Source organism: Petaurus breviceps, unplaced genomic scaffold (assembly GCF_028583685.1).
Source record: "Petaurus breviceps papuanus isolate PSGF00001 unplaced genomic scaffold, PetGlider_PUasm1.0 37, whole genome shotgun sequence".
NCBI lineage: Eukaryota > Metazoa > Chordata > Mammalia > Diprotodontia > Petauridae > Petaurus > Petaurus breviceps.
This window is the reverse complement of record NW_027186296.1, coordinates 72,985,098-73,006,124: the sequence shown is the minus strand read 5'-3', so window position 1 is coordinate 73,006,124 and position 21,027 is coordinate 72,985,098. Positions and strand designations below refer to the sequence as shown.

The window sequence follows — 21,027 nt, the reverse complement described above, 5'->3', positions numbered from 1 at the left end:
AGGGTCAGGGAAGATCTTCCAAATTTGCATTCCCATTACAGGACTTTGGGACCAGTAGTTGGGAGTGCTTTGGCTTTTGCCCCCAGGGTGAGAAGCTGCTGAGACACTGGCACAGCCAGCTCCCTGTGGCAACTTCAGCTCCTTGCCTGCAGAGTGTAGGGGGACCAAGTGACCAGTCTGAGGGGTAATCGCTCTTGCTTTAACCTGCTTGGATCTGGATTGCAGTCTAGGGTGGAGGTCCTCGGGTTCGTGACCAGCTTGCCAGAGCATGTGGAGGCCTCAGAGAGGGCACCCAACTAATACCTCTGGCAGTTGAGAAAACCCCAGTGTTTGGGACGAAAGTACCCCCATCTGGTGGCAGAGTCCTACTGTGGAAAAAAGCCCAGAGGTCAAGTGACTGAGGGGCAACATGACCAGACAAAGGAAACAAAACAAACAGAAGACTCCAACATTAGATTCCTATTTTGGGGACAAAAAGTAGTAAAGAATGGAACAGGAGGAAGACAGTGAAGTCAGAACTCCTGTACCAAAAGCTTCCAAGGAAAATACGAGCTGGTTAGAGGCCATAGAGGACCTTAAGAAGCAGATAAGAGAAGTGGAGGAAAAATTAGGAAGAGAAATGAGAACGATGCAAGAAAATTACAAAATGAGAGTCAACAGCCTGACTGAGGAATATCACACCTTAAAAAACAGACTGACACAATTGGCAAAAGAGGCTCAAAAAGGCAATGAGGAGAGGAATGCCTTGAAAAGCTGAATTTGCCAGATGGAAGAAGAATCTCAAAAGCTCAATGAGGAGAATTGTTCCCTTGGATTTAGATTGGAGCAGAGGGAAGCTAGTGACTTTTAAGAGAAATCAAGATGCTGTTAAACAGATCTAAACAAATGAAAGAATAGAAGGCAATGTGAAATATCTCATGGGAAAAACCACTGACCTGGAAAATAGATCCAGGAGAGATAATTTAAAAATTATTGGACTACCTGAAAGCCATGATCAGGGAAAGAACCAAGAAATCATCCTCCAAGATATTCTCAAGGAAAACTTCCCTGATGTTTTAGAATCAGCGGGCAAAATAGCAGTTGAAAGAATCCACCGATCACCTCCTGAAAAAGATCCCAAAAAGAAAACTCCTAGGAATATTATAGCCAGATTCCAGAATTCCCAGATCAATGAGAGAATATTACAAGCAGCCAGGAAGAAACAATTTGAATATTGTGGAAACACAATCAGGATAACACAGGATCTGGCAGCTTCCACATTGAGGGATTAAAGGGCCTGGAATAGGGTATTCCAGAGGGCAGAAGAGCTTAGATTAAAACCAAGAATCACCTACCCAGCAAAACTGAGTATCCTGTTTCAGGGGAAAATATGGTCATTCAGTGGAATAGAGGACTTTCAAGCATTCTTAATGAAAAAAACCAGAGTTGAATAGAAAATTTGACATCCAGATACAAGAAGCAATAGAAGCTTGAGAAGGTAAACAGGGAAAAGAAATCATAAGGAACTTATCAAAATTGAACTATTAACATTCCTACATGGAAAAACAATAATTGTAACTGATAAAACTTTTCTCAGTGTGAAAATAGTTGAAGGGAATATGTGTGTGTGTGTGTAAACATATATACGTATATGTCAGAGGGTATATGGGCCTATGAATACTTATGTGTGAATGTGTGTATATATGCTTACAGGTATACATAGATAAAGGGCACAGGACCAATTTAATAGGAAGGGATGATACTTAAAAGGGGAAATTAAGAGGTGAGAGAGGAATATAATGAGAGGACATGGAGAGAGACAGAATGGGGTAAACTATCATATAGAAGAGGCAAGGGAAAATGGTTACAATGGAGGGGAAGAATAGGAAGGCAAAAGGGAATGGGTCAACCTAATTCTCACTGAATTTGGCTTGGGGAGGGAATGACATACACACTAAATAGGGTATCACCCTACAGGAGGATAGGGGGGAAGGGGATGAAAGGGGGGATGATGGAAGGGAGGACACGCCACGGGGGAGGGAAGTTGGAAGCACTCACTTTTGAAAAGGGACGGGATCAAAGTAGAGAATAGAACAAGTGGGTGGTGGGATAGGAGGGAGGAAAATATATTCAGTCTTTTACAATATATCTACTATGTTAATGTTTTGCATTAGCTGCACATGTACAATCTACACTGAACTGCTTATCTTCCCAGTCAGAGTGGGTGACAAGGGAGGAAGGGAATGAATCTGGAATTCAAAGTTTTAAAATCAAATGTTTAAAATTATATATACATATATACTATTAGTATTACTATCTTTCATGTAATTGGGAAATAAGATATACAGGCACTGGGGCATAGAGATCCACCATGCTCTACTGGAATAGTCTAAGGGGGTATGGGAGAAGATATGGGAGAGAGCAGATGGGAGTAGAGGATATCCTGTGGGACTGCTGTACTGGGGTGGTGGGTAGGGGAAAAACGGGGAGAAAATTTGTAACTCAAAATCTGGCGGAAATTAATGATGTAAATCAGAAGTTAATAAAGCATTTGAAAAATGAAAAAAATAAAGAAAAAAAATTTAAAAGTCAATTATATTTCTGATCACTTTCTCTACATTCATAGACAAATTGTGTCCTTTACCAGTAATAAATATACTTAATTGTTTATATTATTTCTCATGCACAAGTTGTTTTTGATAATAGGATATATCCTAAACATATGTATTTAACTTGTAAAGACCTTTACAAATCATAAATTTAAATAAATTTATTTGCTATACAAGAAGAAAAGAAATATTCATTAAGCCACATATATTGCAGCCACAGTGCTGAGCAATTTATAAATGTTATCTCATTTGATTCTCATAACAACCCCAGAGAGTAGATACTATTATTATCCCCATTTTATAGATGTGGAAACCGAGGCAGACAGAAGTTGAATGACTTGCCCAAGGTCATACAGCTAGTGTCTGAGGCCTGACTTTACTCAGTCCTTCCTTGTCTTTGAGCCCAATACTGTATCCATTGTGCTACCTGTTATCTCAACTAAAGATAGGAGAGTATGGTCTTAGATTTAGAAGAGGCCTTGAAGATTAATTCATCAATCTCATTTGAGAGATAAAGGAACTCATGCCTAGAGAGATGAAATGACTTGTCCAAGGCCACGTAGGTATAGTTTTTACAGAGTGTTTTTGCTTGTGGGAATCATGATTTTTATTCAGAATCTTTATCCTCTTTTCTCTACCTAGGAGCTGTGAAGGCCAGAATATTCGATACAAAACCTGCAGCAATAATGTAAGTCTTACAATGTAAAAAAATATATATATTCTAATGAAACTTTAAAAGACATATTATTGTGGTATGTATTTAAAAGCTAATGGCGCATAAATACTCTTTCCTCACTCTCTTGTTACCCATTTAAAGAGATTTGACTGTTCGCCTAATTGACCACAGATTTAGAATTTGCCCTTGGTGAATGCATGCCTTACTGCCAAATTGGATACAAAATATTTCATGTGAATTACAAGGAAGTTACACATTTGGGGAGAATTCATAGGAACTTATCCTAAATTGTTCAACATTAAGATATTTTAAAAAGATGTTTAAGACTTCCTTTTACAATTTTTTAAACTCGTAACTATCAGAAAAGATAAAAACGTATCTATCCTTCACACAATCTGCTCACCAGTTTAAGAGGATCATTTGACTTCTACTACTTAGATTAAGATGATAATTATGAAAACTCTTCAATTACTTTCTGTTTAGTCTGGAGTTGTGGGGGTACCTTCATTCCAAATGGAATTTGCTAATATAAACTTAATAGGATCAGAGTTTTAGCAGAGTTTGAGGCTATGACAATATGAATGGGAGGAAAAATTTCCAAATATATGTGTAATAGGCAATGCTACTAAAGTTGTTCTTGATAAGTGCTGTTGTTTTTTCCATGAATCCTTCAGAAGTTCTCAAATATCTCCATATTTGGAGATATCCCCACATCTGTCCAGGACAAAACCTTGACTAAAGCCACACCTATGTAAGTGTGGTTAAATTAAACCAGACGAAAAAATTCATCCTGGATTGAGCTACCTTCTCATAATGGGCTGAGACATTCTTCCTTCTCCTGGCCACAGAATAATAGAACATTAATAATGAAATCATTTCATAAAATGAAATGTGATTTTTTTATGATTAAAGAAAGCTGAAATAAAAGGCAAAGAAAATAACTTATCAGGAATCTTTCTGCAACTGCTGTTTTTCTTCAATATCTCCTTAACCTGAAAAAGCCACTTTCCTTAGGCCCAGAGATCTTGAAACTGCTAAGGTATAAAAGAAGATAGAGAACATTCACTCATTCATTCATTCAGTCATTCAGGGAGCATTTATTAAATATCTACTATATAATAGCCACTGTTCTGGAGGATGGGGATACAAAAACAAAAGTTAAAGTCTCTGCCCTCAAAGACCTTAAATTCAAATAAGGGAGTCAATATGCACATATACTAACATTATTAAATATAAACACCATAAATGTAAGGTAACTAAGGATGAGGGGAAGACCATGATAACTGAGGGAGCATCAGGGAAAGCTTTTAGAAAGGTGGAAAATGAGCTGACTCTTGAAATCAACTAGGAATTTGATCAGTTAAGAGTCTATTGCAGTAGTCCAGACTTTGCTGTAGAATCAGACAACCTGAGGTAAGTTCTGCTTTTTAATGCTGATCCTATTGAAAATAAGTAAACGTGTAGGATTTTCAGGAATAGATTGTCTTGACTTCCAGAATCTAGATCTTTCTTTATACCTTTCTGAACTCCTGATTGGGGTCCTAATGGGCCCCTTGGCTCATTGTACTAGATCTTGATACAAGACTATCTCTTGGTGCTGACTTGACCTGTTTTCAGCCACAGTAGCAGCCTAACCAATGTAGTCTTGTTGCTGCTTCACATGCCATCATAATAAAATTGCTTGAAACCTAGGAAGGTGACAGACCATCAGAAATTCTTCTAGCTTCCTTTTGGGTAGTTTCCAATCAGTCAGTCAAGAAGCATTTATTAGCCCTGTAGGGCAGTTAGAAGGTATAAGAAAGTAAGGGGGAATGGGGGAGGACATAAGAGAGAACAGATGGGGGGAAGGGGTATTCAGTATGCTTACTATCTTGGTGTGGGGGCAGGGGAGAGACAGGGAGAAAATTTGTAACTCAAAATCTTGTGAAAATGAATGTTGAAAACTAATAAATAAATATATTTATTTTAAAAATAAAGAAAGCATAGTGGATAGAGTGCTAGAGCTGAGTCAGGAAGACCTGAGTTCAAATATGGCCTTAGACACTAATTAGCCATATTACCCTGGACAAGTCACTTAACCCTGTTTGCTTCAGTTTCCTCATCTGTAAAATGAGCTGGAGAAGGAAATGGCAAAACATGCCAGTATCTTTGCCAAGGGAACCCCAAAAAGGGGTCATAAAAAGTAGGATATCACAGAAAATAAACATGTGCCCCTGTACTAGGCCCTGGGGATATAAAGACAAAAAAAAATTGGAAGTCCCTGCCCTCAAGAGATTCTCAAATTAAAATATCCTAAAGGCTGTTACTGGTAAGAAGTTATTTCCACCAAGTCTAGAAATATGGAATCTTTCTACAAGTCATATCCACAATGATTCAGTTTAATTCATTTATTATTTATTGTGTACCTGAGTAGCCTACCATGGTAAAGAATACAAAATTGGTATATATAGCACCTCTAGCTGGGCAGATGGAAAACAGAACCTCCTCAAATGAAATAGTTCCTGCCCTCAAAGAGTTTGCAATCTATGTATAATAGTTACATCCATAAAACTCAATACAATTCACTGATTATTTATTGGGTACGTATAGATTGCCTAGCACAGTGAGAGATATAAACAGATTATATCAAACACAATTCCTGCTGTCAAATACCTTCCTTCTTGGTGAAGAGAGAACAGTTAAGCAAATGTGATTAAGCCAATAAGTGGAGAGGAGGAGGGACAACATTTCAAACATGGGGACAGCCAGAGAAAATGCTGTCAAGAGATGATGTGTCTTACCAGAGGAACAGCAAGGAGACCAGTGCCACGGTAACGAAGGGTATGGTGAGGGATAAGGCAAAAGTAGATGAAAGATAATGGAGGTGGGCATGGGGCAAGGTTATGAAGAACTTGAATGCCATAAAAGATTTTTGTATTCATTGTTTGAGGTGATTGGTTATCAATGGAATTTATTGAGTGGGCAGGGTGGTGTGGTCAAACCTGTGATTCAGGAAAATCAGTTTGGTGGCTAAATGGAGGATGGATTGGAGAGGTGAGAGGTTAAAAGCAGGCAGATCCACCAGCAGGCTACTGCAAGTATACTCCAAGTATAAGGTGATGAGGACATGTACCAAAGTGATGACAGTATCAGAAGAGAGAAGAAGCTGTATTTGAGAGATGTTGCAAACCTGAAATCAACTGATCTTGGAAACGGATTGGAAATGGTGGGTGAGAGATAATGAGGAGTTGGCATAACACCTAGGTCTCAAGCCTGGGGGACCAAGGGGATGGTAGAGACCTCAATAGTAAAAGGGAAGTTTGAAGGAGAGGACAAATCCACTTATCCTGTCCTGATCTCTCTGCTGGCCTCAACTCTTGCATTTCCAGCTGTCTTTTAGACATATCAAACTGGATATCCAGCCAACATCTCAAAATCACTATGTTGAAAACATTGTCTTTCTCTCAAAACTTGTCCTCTCCTTCAAACTTCCCTTTTATTATTGAAGGCAGAATGGATAAAGACAGAGGAGAGGAAGAGATTGCTTCTTCACATTTCTTTGTTTTTTGCTTTTTGGAGGGCAGTTGGGGGTTAAGTGACTTGCCCAAGGTCACACGACTAGTTTTTGTGTTAAGTGTCTGAGGAGGCCGCATTTGAACTCAGGTCCTCCTGACTCCAGGGCCGGTGCTCTGTTCGCTGCTCCACCTAGCCACCCCTGCTTCTTCACATTTCTAATGTTGCTTTTGGATAGAATGTATTAAGGACCCATTTTGTGCCAGCCATCATGCTAAAGTTTAGGCTCTGAAACAGTTCCCCCACTTAAGGAGGTTATATTCTGTCGAGGGAGCCAACAAGTATGTAAGTAAGTATATTTACAATAGCTACAAGGTAATTTGGGAGTATGGGTGAGAGGAGGAACTAGGAGCTGTAGAGATCAATAAAGGCTTCATGTAGAAGGTGGTGCTCAAAGTTTTGAAGGAAAGAAGGGATTCTAAAAGACTGAGATAGGGAGTCATGGGGGACCACCGATACAAAGATACATTGATGGGAGCTGGATAGTGTTGGGTGAGCAAGAAGGCTGGTTTGACTGAACTGTAGAATATAGGAAAGGGAGTAATATTTAATATAGTTGGAAAGGTAATTTCAGATGAGGTTGTAAAGACCAAACAGAGGAGTTTATGTTCCATCCTGCTAATAAAACAGGGTCATCTGAATTTACTGAGTAGGGGAGCAACATGGTCAGACATGTGCTTTAGGAATGTCAATTTGGCAACTGTGTGGAGAACAGATTCTACTGGGGTCACTTTGGTTATAGAACTAAATCATTAGAAATATGGTGGTACTCTTGATAGAAATAGGGAAGTTTGGAAGAAGAGAAGAAACAGGGAAAAGATAATGAGTTCTACTTTTGTTGTATTGATTTTAAAAGGCCTGTGGGACATTCCAGTTTGAAATACCTAGTAGTTAAGTTGGTAATGTGCAGTTGAAGCTCAGGAAAGAGACTAAATCTGGAACTTTGAGAGGAAACAGCATTTACTTTTGTCGTATATAACTACAACCCCATTGCTACGGATGTCAAATGTGGCTCTTGTACACTCAAATGATGTGCATAAAAAGGGAGGAGGGAGAAGTATGATAAAACTTGGATCAGGAACCATTCAGATTTGTTTGTTCAGTTTTAAATGCATAAATTGGACTATAGCAAATGTAACTAATAGGGTTTTTTTGGTGACTTTATTTTAAGAATATGACATTTTTCTCAAAGTGTACAAAACCAAAGATACTTCATTATTGTGTTGTGTAACATATACCAACATAAAGCACACACTTAACTTGGACTCAGGACATCTGATTTCTAGGTGTACAATTATTTCTTTGCTTCTCAGTTTGCTCATCTATAAAGTAAAGGTGTTAAAGTAGTTAATCTCCCAAGGCCCCTTTCAGGTCCAAATCTTATGAACCTTTGATATTCCATTAATTTTGTGTGACCTTGAAAAAGTTATTTCCCTGGTCAGGCAATCAGTTTCATCATCTGTGGATTGATGGTGTTGGATTAGGGCCATGCTTCCCAGACTGTTCCATGGAGCCCTGGTATATAGTGTGAATAAGGATTCTGAGAAAATTTGGAGGTTAGTGATATGTTCCCATGAAACATTAAATGTAAAATTATATATTTATACAAAATGCTTATAATGTGCAACAATTTCTTGGTATGAAAATAAGCTTAATTTTCTTTATATTGCTCCAAAACTTCTCCAACCCCATTTATACTGGCGTTGTTCCAAACCCCAAGACTCCTCAAACCTATAGTTATGGGTTTCATCAATATATTTCAAGTTCCAGAGCTTTATGTGGCCAAATTAGTTTGAGAAACACTGGATTCTAAGGTCTTTTCAGGCTTTAACATACTATGATCCTCTACGATTCCATTAACATACTTAGAGGAATGGTCAATCAAACTGCAATATGTTAATCCTCTTTTCTCCCCTCTCCCTCTACAGGAAATATTTTGTGGTCTTCTTGTGCAACCACAAGTTAAAGTTGTAGGTACTATTTGTGAATTAAAAGTATATGAAGTAAAGGTCTTCAATAAGAGTTGACAGTTTGTGTTATACAATTTTTGAAAGGAATTTTCAGAGGTCAAGAAATTGGTCATTAAAATGCATAAGTTTTACTCAAATATATTTAAAGACCCAGTAGTACTTGTCAAGCTATGTAAGTCTCTTTAGCTTGAAAACTGGGTGTATTTCATCTTATATCCTGTATATGTAAGGCTTGTTTGAACCCCTTGAATGATGCTAACTGTTTTTGTATGGCCTTGTACAAGAAGTGTCAGAAATGGACTGTCTGTAAATGTCATTTTGCCATATGATCCATGCTACCTCTGAAGCTTGTATCAAGTACAGATGAAGCACGACTTCATATGTCACTTCTATGAAAAGAACAAGAGTCATTTGACCATGAAATTGGTTTCATCTGGATTTGTAATCGAATAGCAGGAGGTTCAACAAGTTTTAGCAAAGTAGCTCTCAGCACAATATTTCAGGCAGAAATGTGTAACTCAGAGTTTCCATAAATGAAAAGCATGTGAATTTTTAATCTGTGATTGACCTTTTTAATTTTGTGGGGTTTTAAAAAAAACCACAATTGTCTTAGCAGTGGTTTTATTTAAAAGGTAGGCATTTTGTAGGTTTTCATAAACACTTTGAAAAAATAAACAAAAATAAAACACTAGGTTCTTCACATCTCTCCATTAACATTTTTCAGTTTTCCAAGAGTCTTGTACCTTACATTTGCTTCTTTCTTCAGCTTTTTCATTCATTCATTCATTCAGTCAAGCAATAATCATTTGTTAAAGGCCTACTATGTGTCAGGCACTATACTCCTTGACAGCTGGGAATATGTAGCTTTTCTTTTTTTTTCTTTTTTTCTGATTCCTCAAAGTCTCCAAACACACTGTACATGAACGCTACTCATTATTATTTGGTAGGCTATTAATGCCATTCAGATGTGATGCTGCTGCTGTCTCTAAAGAAATAAGAATAAACCATTGTGCAACAGTTAAGTTTTCTCCTGTTCTATTCCATTTAAAACATTTAGGGAAAGAAAGGAGTCTGGCTCTTTTAATCAAAAGAAACAAATCCCTGGCAGAGATAAGTTTGTAAACCACTAAAAGCCTGCTCCAGTTGTTAGTATGAATGAAAATATTTGTCACACGGCATCTAGCTTCTTCAAAGTGTAGGGAATTGGGTAGGAGATGTGGATCATAGAGTGAGAAAATATTCTGATTAGAAAAAGACTGTCCTAGGATTAGGATCATTAGTGTAAGGTACTATGGACATGCCTCTGACATCCCCCACCCCCACCCCCTCTTGGTTAGTGTTGCTATTTAGAGCTGAGAAAAACCATATGGAGTTAAAACCATGGGCTCTCTATAGCCAGTAAACATTTATTAAGCATGTACTATGTGTCTGCTACTAGGTCAGGTGCAAGGGATGCAAAAGCAAAATTAAAATCATCTTTGCCTTCTAAGAGCCTGCTGTTTGTCAAGGAAGATGACATCTACATGTCTAAATCCAAGGTGATTTATTGGGGGTGGGTAGGCACTAATAGCTGTGTTTAACAGTAAAGACCTCATGTAGAGGATGAACTTTGAAGGAAACTAGCAATACTAAGGCAGCTAGGTGGCTCAGTGGATCGAGTCAGGAAGACCGAGAGTTCAAATCCAGCCTCAGATGCTTACTAGCTGTGTGATCCTGGGCAAGTCTCTTAACTTCTACCTTAATCTACTGGAGAAGAAAATAGTAAACCACTCCTAGTATTTTTGGCAAGAAAACTGTATGGACTGTTTGGGTCAGACGTGAGTCAGACATGATTGAATGACTGAATAACAATAAATACTGAGAAAGAGGGAGTTCATGCCACACAAGGAAACATAGCCTGTGCAAAGACCCAGAAATGAGAGGTAGAACATAATATGTTTAGCGCACCAAGAAGGGCCAGTTTGATTGTGCCAAAGAATGCACGTTAGGGGAGTGATCTGCAATGAGCCTCCAAAGGTAGGTGGAAGCCAAGCTATGAAGGGCATTAAATGCCAGAGAGAACAGTTTTTAGGGGAGCTTCACAGTTATCGGTTCATTGGAGCTTATTGAGCAGAGGAGTTACATATTTGTATCAGAATTCAAACCAAGGTCTTCTGACTACAACTCCTATATTCACCATGCTGCCTAATTAGGCTAAGATTAAGTTTAAGGTTATTCCCTTCAGACTTTATTATACAGGTACAATCATTGTAATAGTGATGGAATTTAAAGATCCCCCTGTATTGGCTCGGTTTTTGTATTGATTGTGATAAAACCCAGAGCTTGTGAATCCCATTTGTGGGATGGACTTGTTGACATGAAAAGAGAGGGCTGAACTGGGAGGAGCTGGTGGCATGAATTTAGAGAGGCAGAAGAATTTTTTTGGAAGCAGCATAGTGGAGGCAGAGAGACAGAGAGGATTGCTGAGGGCCAGTTCGAACTGCCCAGGACTTTTGAGAGCTGCCACCCAGAGCTGCCAAGAACTGAGGTGACATGGCTGTTATGCTGGTACTTTGTTTTGCCAGATTCACCCACTGGTGAAGGACAGTCCTGTTGTTGCAGAGGTCCTAGAACCTTGCTGCTGGTTCAGGGGTCCAGAGACTGTCTGCAGACAGAGAATGAATTGTGTCCACTGGTGAAGGACAGTGCTATTGTTGCAGAGGTCCAGGAACCTTGCTGTTGGTTCAGAAGCCCTGAAGAAGTATTTTTTTGTTGTAGGTTTACAGAAAGCCTGGAAGAGGGTTTTGCTAATGGTTTCAGGGCTCTTCTGCAGACAGGGAATGAATTAATGAGGACACTGGCAATGTATCTTTTGGCCTTGCTAAGCTTTGTCTCCCCAGGAACAAAGATTGCTGAGAACTTGCCTTGGGTCAAGATGAAGAAAAGACCTCTCTTTGGGTATTAAATGCTGTGCTTAAGCTTGTTGTAACTCTGGGGTAGATGGCCTTTTCAGTTGTGATCCAGGGGTGGGAAACTTTTGACTCTTTTGTGCTCTGTGACTAACCAAATGAATGTACTTTGTTTATGATTGGAAACTAATCTCCATTTGAGAAGAGGGACTTTGTGATTGACTAAATGAATATAATGTCCAGGGGTGGAGTAGTACTTGGAAATTATTGAATTACACTTGGTGAATGATGTATTTTGAATTATGCTATATTTTGATTTTCTCTGTTCTTAATTTGCCACTGAATAAAATGGAGAGCATATATGCTGGTATTTTGAACCTTGGGAAGTTGCCTTTGCTTGACATTACAACTATTTAAAATATTATTAAAATATTCATTCAAGTTTATCCTTCCTTTATATAATGATCTCCAACCAGTATCAACCTAGTGGGATTTGAATCTTCTAGGATTTTTTTACTCATTTGTTCTTAATTTTTAAATTGTCATTGTGTAAACATTTTCTTAATTGACTTCAAGGAAGAATCCTTATCTATCAAATTTTTATTGTGGAGTTGTTTCAGTCATATTGGATTCTTCATGACCTCTTATGGGTTTTCTTTGGCAAACATACTGGAGTGGTTTGCCATTTCCTTTTACAGAATGAGGAATTCATTTTACAGATGAGGAAACTGAGGCACACAGAGTCGTGATTTACCCAGGGTCACACAGCTAGTAAATGTCTGAGGCTAAATTTTAATTCAGGAAGATGAATCTTCCTGATTTCACGACTGACATTCTATCCACATAACACTATCTACCGTCTCTGCTAAATTCTGTATATATTTTAGAAGGAAATGCTATAAAGCAACAGTCTTCAAAACCACTTGATATGGGTTAAAACAATACAGAAAAAGTTCAATGAAACAGACTAGACAAGGGGGAATCAGCAATAATGGAATTAAATAGCCCAATGTTCATTAATCTCAAAAACATAAATTACTTAGGAAGTAACACCTTATTTGATTAAAAACTATTGGGAAAAATTGAAAGCATTTCTGGCAGAAATAAGACTTAGACCAACATGTTGTCAAATTCCACAGAAGATTCTAAATGGATATGTGACTCTAATATTAAAGATCATACTATAAAAAAATTCAAAAAGAAGCATATAATATACCTTTTACAACTATAGGTAGATGTATTCTTAACCAAAAAAGGAATAGAGGCAATCACAAAGATAAAATTGTTTGCATGGAGAAGAACTTCTGCACAGACAAAATTAACGCACGAGGGAAGTAGTCAAATGGGAAAGTCAAAAAGGTTTGATATCCTAAATATATAAACAACTAGCAGATGTGTGGGTGTGGGTATGTGTATGTGTATGTGTGAGTATAAGACCAAAAGCTATTTTCCAATAGTCAGGTGTTCATATCTTTTGATATGAACAAAGTCCTCAGAAGAAGAATTACAAACTTAACAACCCCATGAAAGGATGTTCCAAATCACTAATAATAAGAGAAATCAAAATCCTAACTACCCTGAAGTTTTACCTAACATCCAGCAAATGAGCAAAGATAAGAATAGCCATTGTTAGAAGGATTTCGGGAAGATAGGCCCACTAGTGCATTGTTGATGGAGTTGTGAATTAATACATCCATTTTGAAAATCAATTTCTTTTTTTTTTTTTTTAAGCAGTTGGGGTTAAGTAACTTGCTCAAAGTTATACGGCCAGTTATTATTTCTGAGTGTGGTGCTGAGTACCTGAGCCTGGATTTGATCCAGGTCATCCTGACACTGGAGCCGGTGCTCCTACTCGCTGAGCCACCTGGCCACCCCTAAGCAATCGGAGGTTAAGTAACTTGCTCAAGGTTACACAGCCAGGTGTTTCTGGGTGAGTGCTAAGTGTCTGAGCCCGGGATTCGATCTCCAGGTCTTCCCAACACTGGAGCCGGTGCTCTTACTTGCTGTGCTGCCTGGCTGCCCCAGAAAATCAATTTCTAATCATGAAATAAAGTGACTTTGACCCATAGGCACTACTGGCATATACCCCAAGAACATTATTGACAAGAAGAAAGTTCTCATGCCCACTAAAACATTCATAGTAGTACTTTTTTTTTTAAGTAGCAAAGAATGGGAAAGAAAGTAGATGTCTATCAGTTGGGGTTTGGCTAAACAAATTGTGGTACATGAATATATAATATAACTGCAGCTAAGTGGTACAGTGAATAGAGAGCTAGGCTTAAAGTCAGGAGGAACTGACTTTAAATTAGACCTCAGATAATTGCTAGCTGTGCAGCCCTAGGCAAGTCACTTAACGCCACCCAGCTTCTGTTTCTCCAACTATAAAATGGGGATAAGGATAGCGCCTACTTCCCAGGGTTGTTGTGAGGATCAGATGAATTAATATTTGCAGTGTTTGGCCCATTGCCTGGCGTATAGTAGGTCCATAATACATGCTTATTTCCTTCCTTCACTTATGTATAGTATTTCCTTATTCAATTACTGTGTTTTCAGTGTTCTTTCCTTGTTCAGTAGAAAGATAGTGCCAAAGGAAAAAATATGATAATGCTCATAATCTAGTAGCAATTTAGTTTTAAATCTGTTAGAAATAATTTAATTTAACATTAATCTGCATCCAAGCCATTTCTCTCTTGGAAAGTGATATGAAAAGTGGCATAGTCCCTCATGCTGTCCTACATGACTCTACTCCCCAAACAATTTTTGATTAACGTTTGTAGGAATCTTGAACAAGGACAAGAGAACTTAAAAGTACAGTCAAGATTACCATTTCAGAATCCAGCAACCACATCTCTATCATCCTTCCTCCTGGACCACTCTCTCCAAGGAATTAATGAGGTTACTCCTACCATCTGTCTTAAGAATCTGAATTGAGTAAAAGTAATTTGAGTGCCTCTCCTTGAATGGAAGAGAGTACTTTCCACAGAATGGAACCGTTTAATCCTTCCACGGGACAGAGAGAGAAGAAAGGGCCTTTAGATGGGTTAATATCTCATGTATGAGTGAAAATGGGCAAAGTTCTTACCTAGTCAAGAGATATTTTTTTGCTTAGTTTCTGGTTATCACCTTTGATTCATTCCCCTAATGAAAGACCATTTTTGCTTTGGTTCTGACCTATTCCACCCACTTTTCCAAGGGACTTTTCCCAGGGTTCTGGAAGAACTTTAGAAAAAAACTAATACTTGTAGAAAAGCAAAAATTATATTGTTAATATGCTTCTATAATAACTTAATAATTTTTTTCATTCTGCAAATATTTATTAAACATTTCTTATGTGCAAGACTGTGTATCAAATAGATAATGATAGAAATGCAGAGGTGAATAATATAGGGCCCTATTTTTATTCAGTTTATAGCTTACTAGGGAAGGGGTAAGGCATATACCCAAATAAAAACTCATGTTTTTATGGTCCTTTGAGCTTTCCAAATTGCTTTCCCCTTAACGACTCTCAGTAGAAGAAAGTATTAGTATTATTACTCCCCATTTTAGGGAGTAAGAACCTGGAGTGATCAGTACTTGGTCTTAGCAGTTTAACATTTCATCAAGGACTTAAATAAAAGCATGGAGATTATGCTTACCCAAGTAGCAGAGGAAACGCAGTTGGAATGACAAGATCAAGGTTCAAAGAAATTGTGGCAAACTAAGAATATTGAGTGGACACTAACAAAATATAATTTAATAGAGAAAAATACAAAATCTTGAATTTTGGGTAAAAAAATATTGGCTTCATGGGCCACCTATAATTAGAACTGTGTTTATTCCATGCCTGCCATCCCTTCTTCTGGCAGGCTAAGGCTAATAGATTGTTTGAGCTTGAAAGTTCTAACCTGGAATGGGACTAATGTTAATTGAGTGTCTTCACTAAACCTGGTACCAATGTGATTAGCCCCTGGAAGGTGGAGTGGTGGCAAGCAGGCTTCCTAAAGAGAACCATTCAAGGTCAGAAACAGAGTAGGTCAGTGGTCCTGTGCTAATCAACAGTGAGCTGTGAGTGACTGCTGCATTTCCAGCTGGGGCAATATAGGGAGATCCAATCTCAAAACAAAACCAAAAAAGAAAAGAAAAGAAGAAAAGAAAAGAAAAAATTCTAGATGGGTTAGGTTAATTATATTGTAGTTTATTAATTATATTATAGAGAAAGATATGAAGATTTTCATGGACCCTGTGCTCATATGAAGTCAAGATACCACAATAGTGGGACAAAGCAGCCAGTGAAGTTAATGTAATCTAGTATCTAGAAATAAGGGGTGATTCTACTGCCACCCTGTCCCCTGATGAGATCACATCTGGAGTGCTGGAGATTTGGTCTGATTTTAATAAGAACATATACATGCTGGAAAATGCACAGAAGCAGTCAGCCAACATGAATAAGAGCCTAAGTAAGATTAATTGGGAATGTTTAGTATGGAGAAGAGAAGACTTAGAGGAAGGATGATAGCTGTCTTCAAGTATCCTTAAGAAGGAAGGATTAGCATTGTTCTGCTTGATTCTGGGGGTAAAATTAAGAACAAAGGACAGAAGTTGCAAAGAAATAAATTTATCTTGATAAAAGAAAAACCTTCCTAATAATTCAGTTGCTTCCACTGTATCCAATGTTAATGACCCTATTTGGGGTTTTCTTGGTAGAGATACTATAGTAATTTGCCATTTCCTTCTCTAGTTCATTTTACAGATGATGAAACTGAGGCAAATAGAGTTAAGTGACTTGCCCAAGGTCACATAGCTAGTAAGTGTCTGAGGTTGGATTTGAACTCAAGTCTTCCTGACTTCAGGTCCAGCACTCTATTCTCTGCACCACCTAGTTGTCCACCAAACAGAAGGATAATGGGCTACCTTGGGAATGGGTTTCCCTTCACTGAAAGCCTTGAATCAAAGACTAAATTACCACTTGTTAGCTATGTTGTAGAGGGATTATTTGTTCAGATATGAATTGGGCAAGATGACCCATGAGGTCCTTTTAAATTTGAAATCCTGTGATTCTGAGAGTGGTGTAGTGCCTTGTCTAGAGTTATACCTGAAATGACAGTTCCATGACTGCAAACCTTATTTTCTGACTTTAATTCTCTGCTCTGTTCACTGCATCATGCTCCTTCTCAATAACCTACTACAGAATGGAGAAATTCCACAGGTACAGAGCTACAGAGTACTGTGTTGGTTGAGAGAAGGAGAAAACCACATCTGGTTTCAAAAAAAGAAATCCAGATGTGTTGCTCACTTCATTGGGAATAGTTTTTTTCCATCCAATTTGAAAAAGTGCCATAAAATGCACTACCCTTTTGACATCTGGAATGCTTACTGCCTGTGCATGGAGTGGAACCTGAGCAAATACCACGGAGCAGTCAGTAGGCAATGACAGTCTATGGGCTTTCTAAATTGAAGTGAGAGATGTTTTGTCTAAGTATAAGTTCCAAACCATGATGGGATTGAATCTAGAATCATTGCATCAGAAGAGGCCTAACAAAAGATCAGTCCATGTCCCTTCCTTTTACAGATGAGCCCAATTTTTATTCTGCTTCTCTTACTTGATTTTCTTTTCTTTTCTTTTTTTGCTTTTTGGAGGGCATTTGGGATTAAGTGACTTGCCCAAAGTTACACGGCTAGTAAGTATGTCAAGTATCTGAGGTCGGATTTGAACTCAGGTCCTCCTGACTCCAGGGCCGGTGCTCTATTCACTGCACCACCTAGCTGCCCCCTTACTTGATTTTCAAAATCCTTTTTGAGCTTTTCTGTGGCCTGCAACCAATTTATATTTTTCTTGGAGGCTTTTGAAGTAGGAGAATTGACTTTATTGTCTTCTTCTGGTTTTATGTTTTGATCTTCTTTGTCACCAAAGTAAGATTCTATAAAGTAAGATTCTGCTGTCTGAGGTTGTTTTTTTTTTAATGCTGTTTGCTCATTTTCTCAGCCAAATACTTGACTTTCTAGCTCTTTGTTAAGGTAGGACTCTTCTTCCAGTGGGGGAAGAGGGGGTGTGTCCTGTCCCAAACTTTAGGGGTTTTGTGTAGCTGTTTTCAGAGATAATTTTAGGGTCCTGTAAATTTTCCGTTTTTCCAAGGTGGCGTGATTAAAGGAGAGGTGTTTACTGCTCTCCTGGCCTGTGCTCTGGTCTGTCAGTGACCACAAGCACTCTTTTCTGCCTTGGAACTGTGAGAAGGATTCCCTTTCCACTGCAGCACAAGCTTCACCACTCCAGTGTTCCTCCTCACCTCGGGAGTACCACCCAGGACTGTGACCCACATTCAGGCAGGGCACATCAAGACAATTCTGCCTCAGTGCCAGCAAAGAGATCCCTGCACTCACCCTCCGATCAGCTGCTCGATCCCCACACAATCTGTGGGCCGAGAACTCTGGAAGCAGCCACCGCCACTGGTGCTGCCACTGCCAGCACCTCTGTCAACCCAGGGCTGGGGCCAGACTATGCTCCTCTCTCATCCAGGTCCCACAGAGTTTTTCCACTGATCTTCTATGCTGTCTTTGGCATTTATGGACCAAAAAGTCTGGAAACTGCCACTGCTGCCAGTGATTCAATCCCCTGAAGCCTTCCCTGTCCCCATCTATTCCAGCATGGCCCACACTAGACTGTGCTCTGCTCCCAGCCCAGTGCAGTAGACCCTTCCTGTCGACCTTCCAGGCTGTCTTTGGCTGGAGATTTTGTTTTGCTTCATCATTTTGTGGGTTCTGCAGCTCTAGAATTTGTTTAGAGTCAGGTATTTGTAGGGGCTTGGGGGAGAACTCAAGCAAGCCCCTGCTTTTACTCTGCCATCTTGGCTCTGCCCCTCATATCTTCCTCAATTTAAATCTGGCTTCAGATACATACTAGCTGTGTGGTTCTGGACAAATCACTTAATCCTATTTGCCTCAGTTTCCTTATCTGTAAAATGAGCTGGAGAAGGCAATGGCAAATTACTCTAATATCTTTGCTAAGAAAATCCCAAACAGGGTCATGAAGAGTCAGACTTAAGTAACTAAACAACAACTAGTATGAAACAGTTTACTGAAGAGATATGTTCATAAGCACAACCTTCTCTGTTAATTCAAGTCTATGAGGAAATGCTACTTTAGCAGCATCTAGACAGCAGACTGTCCTACATTGAGATCTGAGTTCCATATTGCTCCTGCTTCATTTTTCCAGCCCCTCTAGGTCATCTATGCTAAACAGTGTTGTTGAGATCCTCCCCAATCCATATAAAAAGGGGACTCTAAACAAACTTTGGAGCTGCAGAACCCACAAAATGACACAGAGAAGCTAACCTCCAGGTGAGGACAGCCCGGCAGGCCGGGAAGAATCGGCAGGAATTGGCCAGCGCAGCGCTCTGGGAGCCGAGCCCAGCACCATGCTGAGGCTTTAGCCCCAGGGTGGGCCTGACAAGCCACCAGCCAGAGGGACTCCAGATCAGCAGCAGCTGTGGCCCTTTCCAGATTTATCAATACATAGATGCAAAAGACAAGGTGAGAGGTCAGTGCAGTCTGGACTTTGGGACCTAGTAAGTGGGAGTGCGTGGCTTTTATCCCCGGGGCAAGAAACTACTGAGCTGCCAGCACAGCCTGCCAGCGCCACATGGCGGCTTCAGCTCCTGGCCTGCAGAGTGTAGGGGGACCAAGCACCAGTCTGAGGGGTAATTGCTCTTGCTTTAACCTGCTTGGATCTGGATTGCAGTCTAGGGTGGAGGTCCTGGGGTGTGTATCCAGCTTGCCAGAGTGTGTGGAGACCTCAGAGAGGGCACCCAACCTCCGGCAGCTGAGAAAACCCCAGCGTTTGGGACGAAAACTCCCCTGTCTGGTGGCAGAGTCCTACTGTGGCAAAAAGCCCAAAAGTCAAATAATTGAGTGGCAAAATGAGCAGGAAAAGGAAAAAAAGCAGACAGAAGATTCCAACATTACACTCCTATTTTGGGGACAAGAAGGAGCAAGGCATGGAACAGGAGGAAGAAAGTGAAGTCAGAACTCCTGCACCAAAAGCTTCAAAGGAAAATACAAGCTGGTTACAGGCCATTAGAGGACCTTAAGAAGCAGATAAGAGAAGTGGAGGAAAAATTGGGAAGAGAAATGAGAACAATGCAAGAAAATTATGAAATGAGAGTCAACAGCCTGACTGAAGAATATAATACCTTAAAAAACAGACTGACTCAAATGGCAAAGGAGGCTCAAAAAGGCAATGAGGAGAAGAATGCCTTAAAAAGTCGAATTTCAGAATCTCAAAAGCTCACTGAGGAGAATCATTGCTTCAGAATTAGACTGGAGCAAATGGAAGCTAATGACTTTATGAGAAATCAAGATGCTGTTAAACAGATCCAAACAAATGAAAGAATAGAAGGCAATGTGAAATATCTCATGGGAAAAACCACTGACCTGGAAAATAGATCCAGGAGAGATAATTTAAAAATTATTGGACTACCTGAAAGCCATGATCAAAGTAAGAACCTAGAAAGCATCCTCCAGGAAGTTCTCAAAGAAAACTACCCTGATGTTTTAGAATGAGAGGGCAAAATAGAGGTTGAAAGAATCCACCAATCACCTCCTGAAAAAGATCCCAAAAAGAAAACTCCTAGGAATATTATAGCCAGGTTCTGGAATTCCTAGATTAAGGAGAGAATATTACAAGCAGCCAGGAAGAAACAATTTGAATATTGTGGAAACACAATCAGGATAACCCAGGATCTGGCAGCTTCTACACTGAGCAATCGAAGGGCTTGGAATGTGATATTCCGGAGGTCAAGGGAGCTGGGATTAAAACCAAGAGTCACCTACCCAGCAAAACTGAGTATCCTGTTTCAGGGGAAAATATGGTCATTCAGTGGAATACAGGACTTTCAAGCATTCTTGCTGAAAAAACCAGAGTTGAATAGAAAACTTGACATTCAGATACAAGAAGCAAGAGAAGCATGAGAAGGTAAACAGGGAAAAGAAATCATAAGGAACTTATCAAATTTGAACTATTAGCATTCCTACATGGAAAAACAATAATTGTAACTTATGAAACTTTTCTCAGTAATTGAAGAGATTAGAAATATATATATATATATATATATATGTCTTTATATGAGGGTATGCAGGCATATGAATACATATGTGAATGTGTGTATATACCTTTACAGGTATACATAGACAGAGGGCACGGGAACAATTTAACAGAAAGGGATGAAATTAAGGGGTGAGAGGAATATAATGAGAGGAGATGGGGAGAGACAGATTGGGGCAAACTATCTCTTACAGAAGAGGCAAGGGAAAATGGTTACAATGGAGGGGAAGAATAGGAAGGCAAAAGGGAATGGGTCAACCTTATTCCTATTGAATCT

At 39.2% G+C, this 21,027-nt stretch overlaps 1 protein-coding gene across 5 annotated transcripts in view; it reads left to right on the top strand.

Moving 5' to 3' along the window:
* ADAMTSL3 (ADAMTS like 3) overlaps positions 1-21,027 on the top strand; it is a 567,766-nt gene that overhangs the window by 244,298 nt on the left and 302,441 nt on the right. For all 5 annotated transcript variants that reach the window (XM_069098697.1, XM_069098694.1, XM_069098696.1 and 2 more), the window contains exon 5: positions 3,231-3,276. In XM_069098697.1, coding sequence (XP_068954798.1) covers positions 3,231-3,276 — 46 coding nt within the window. The remainder of the gene's footprint in view (positions 1-3,230; positions 3,277-21,027) is intronic.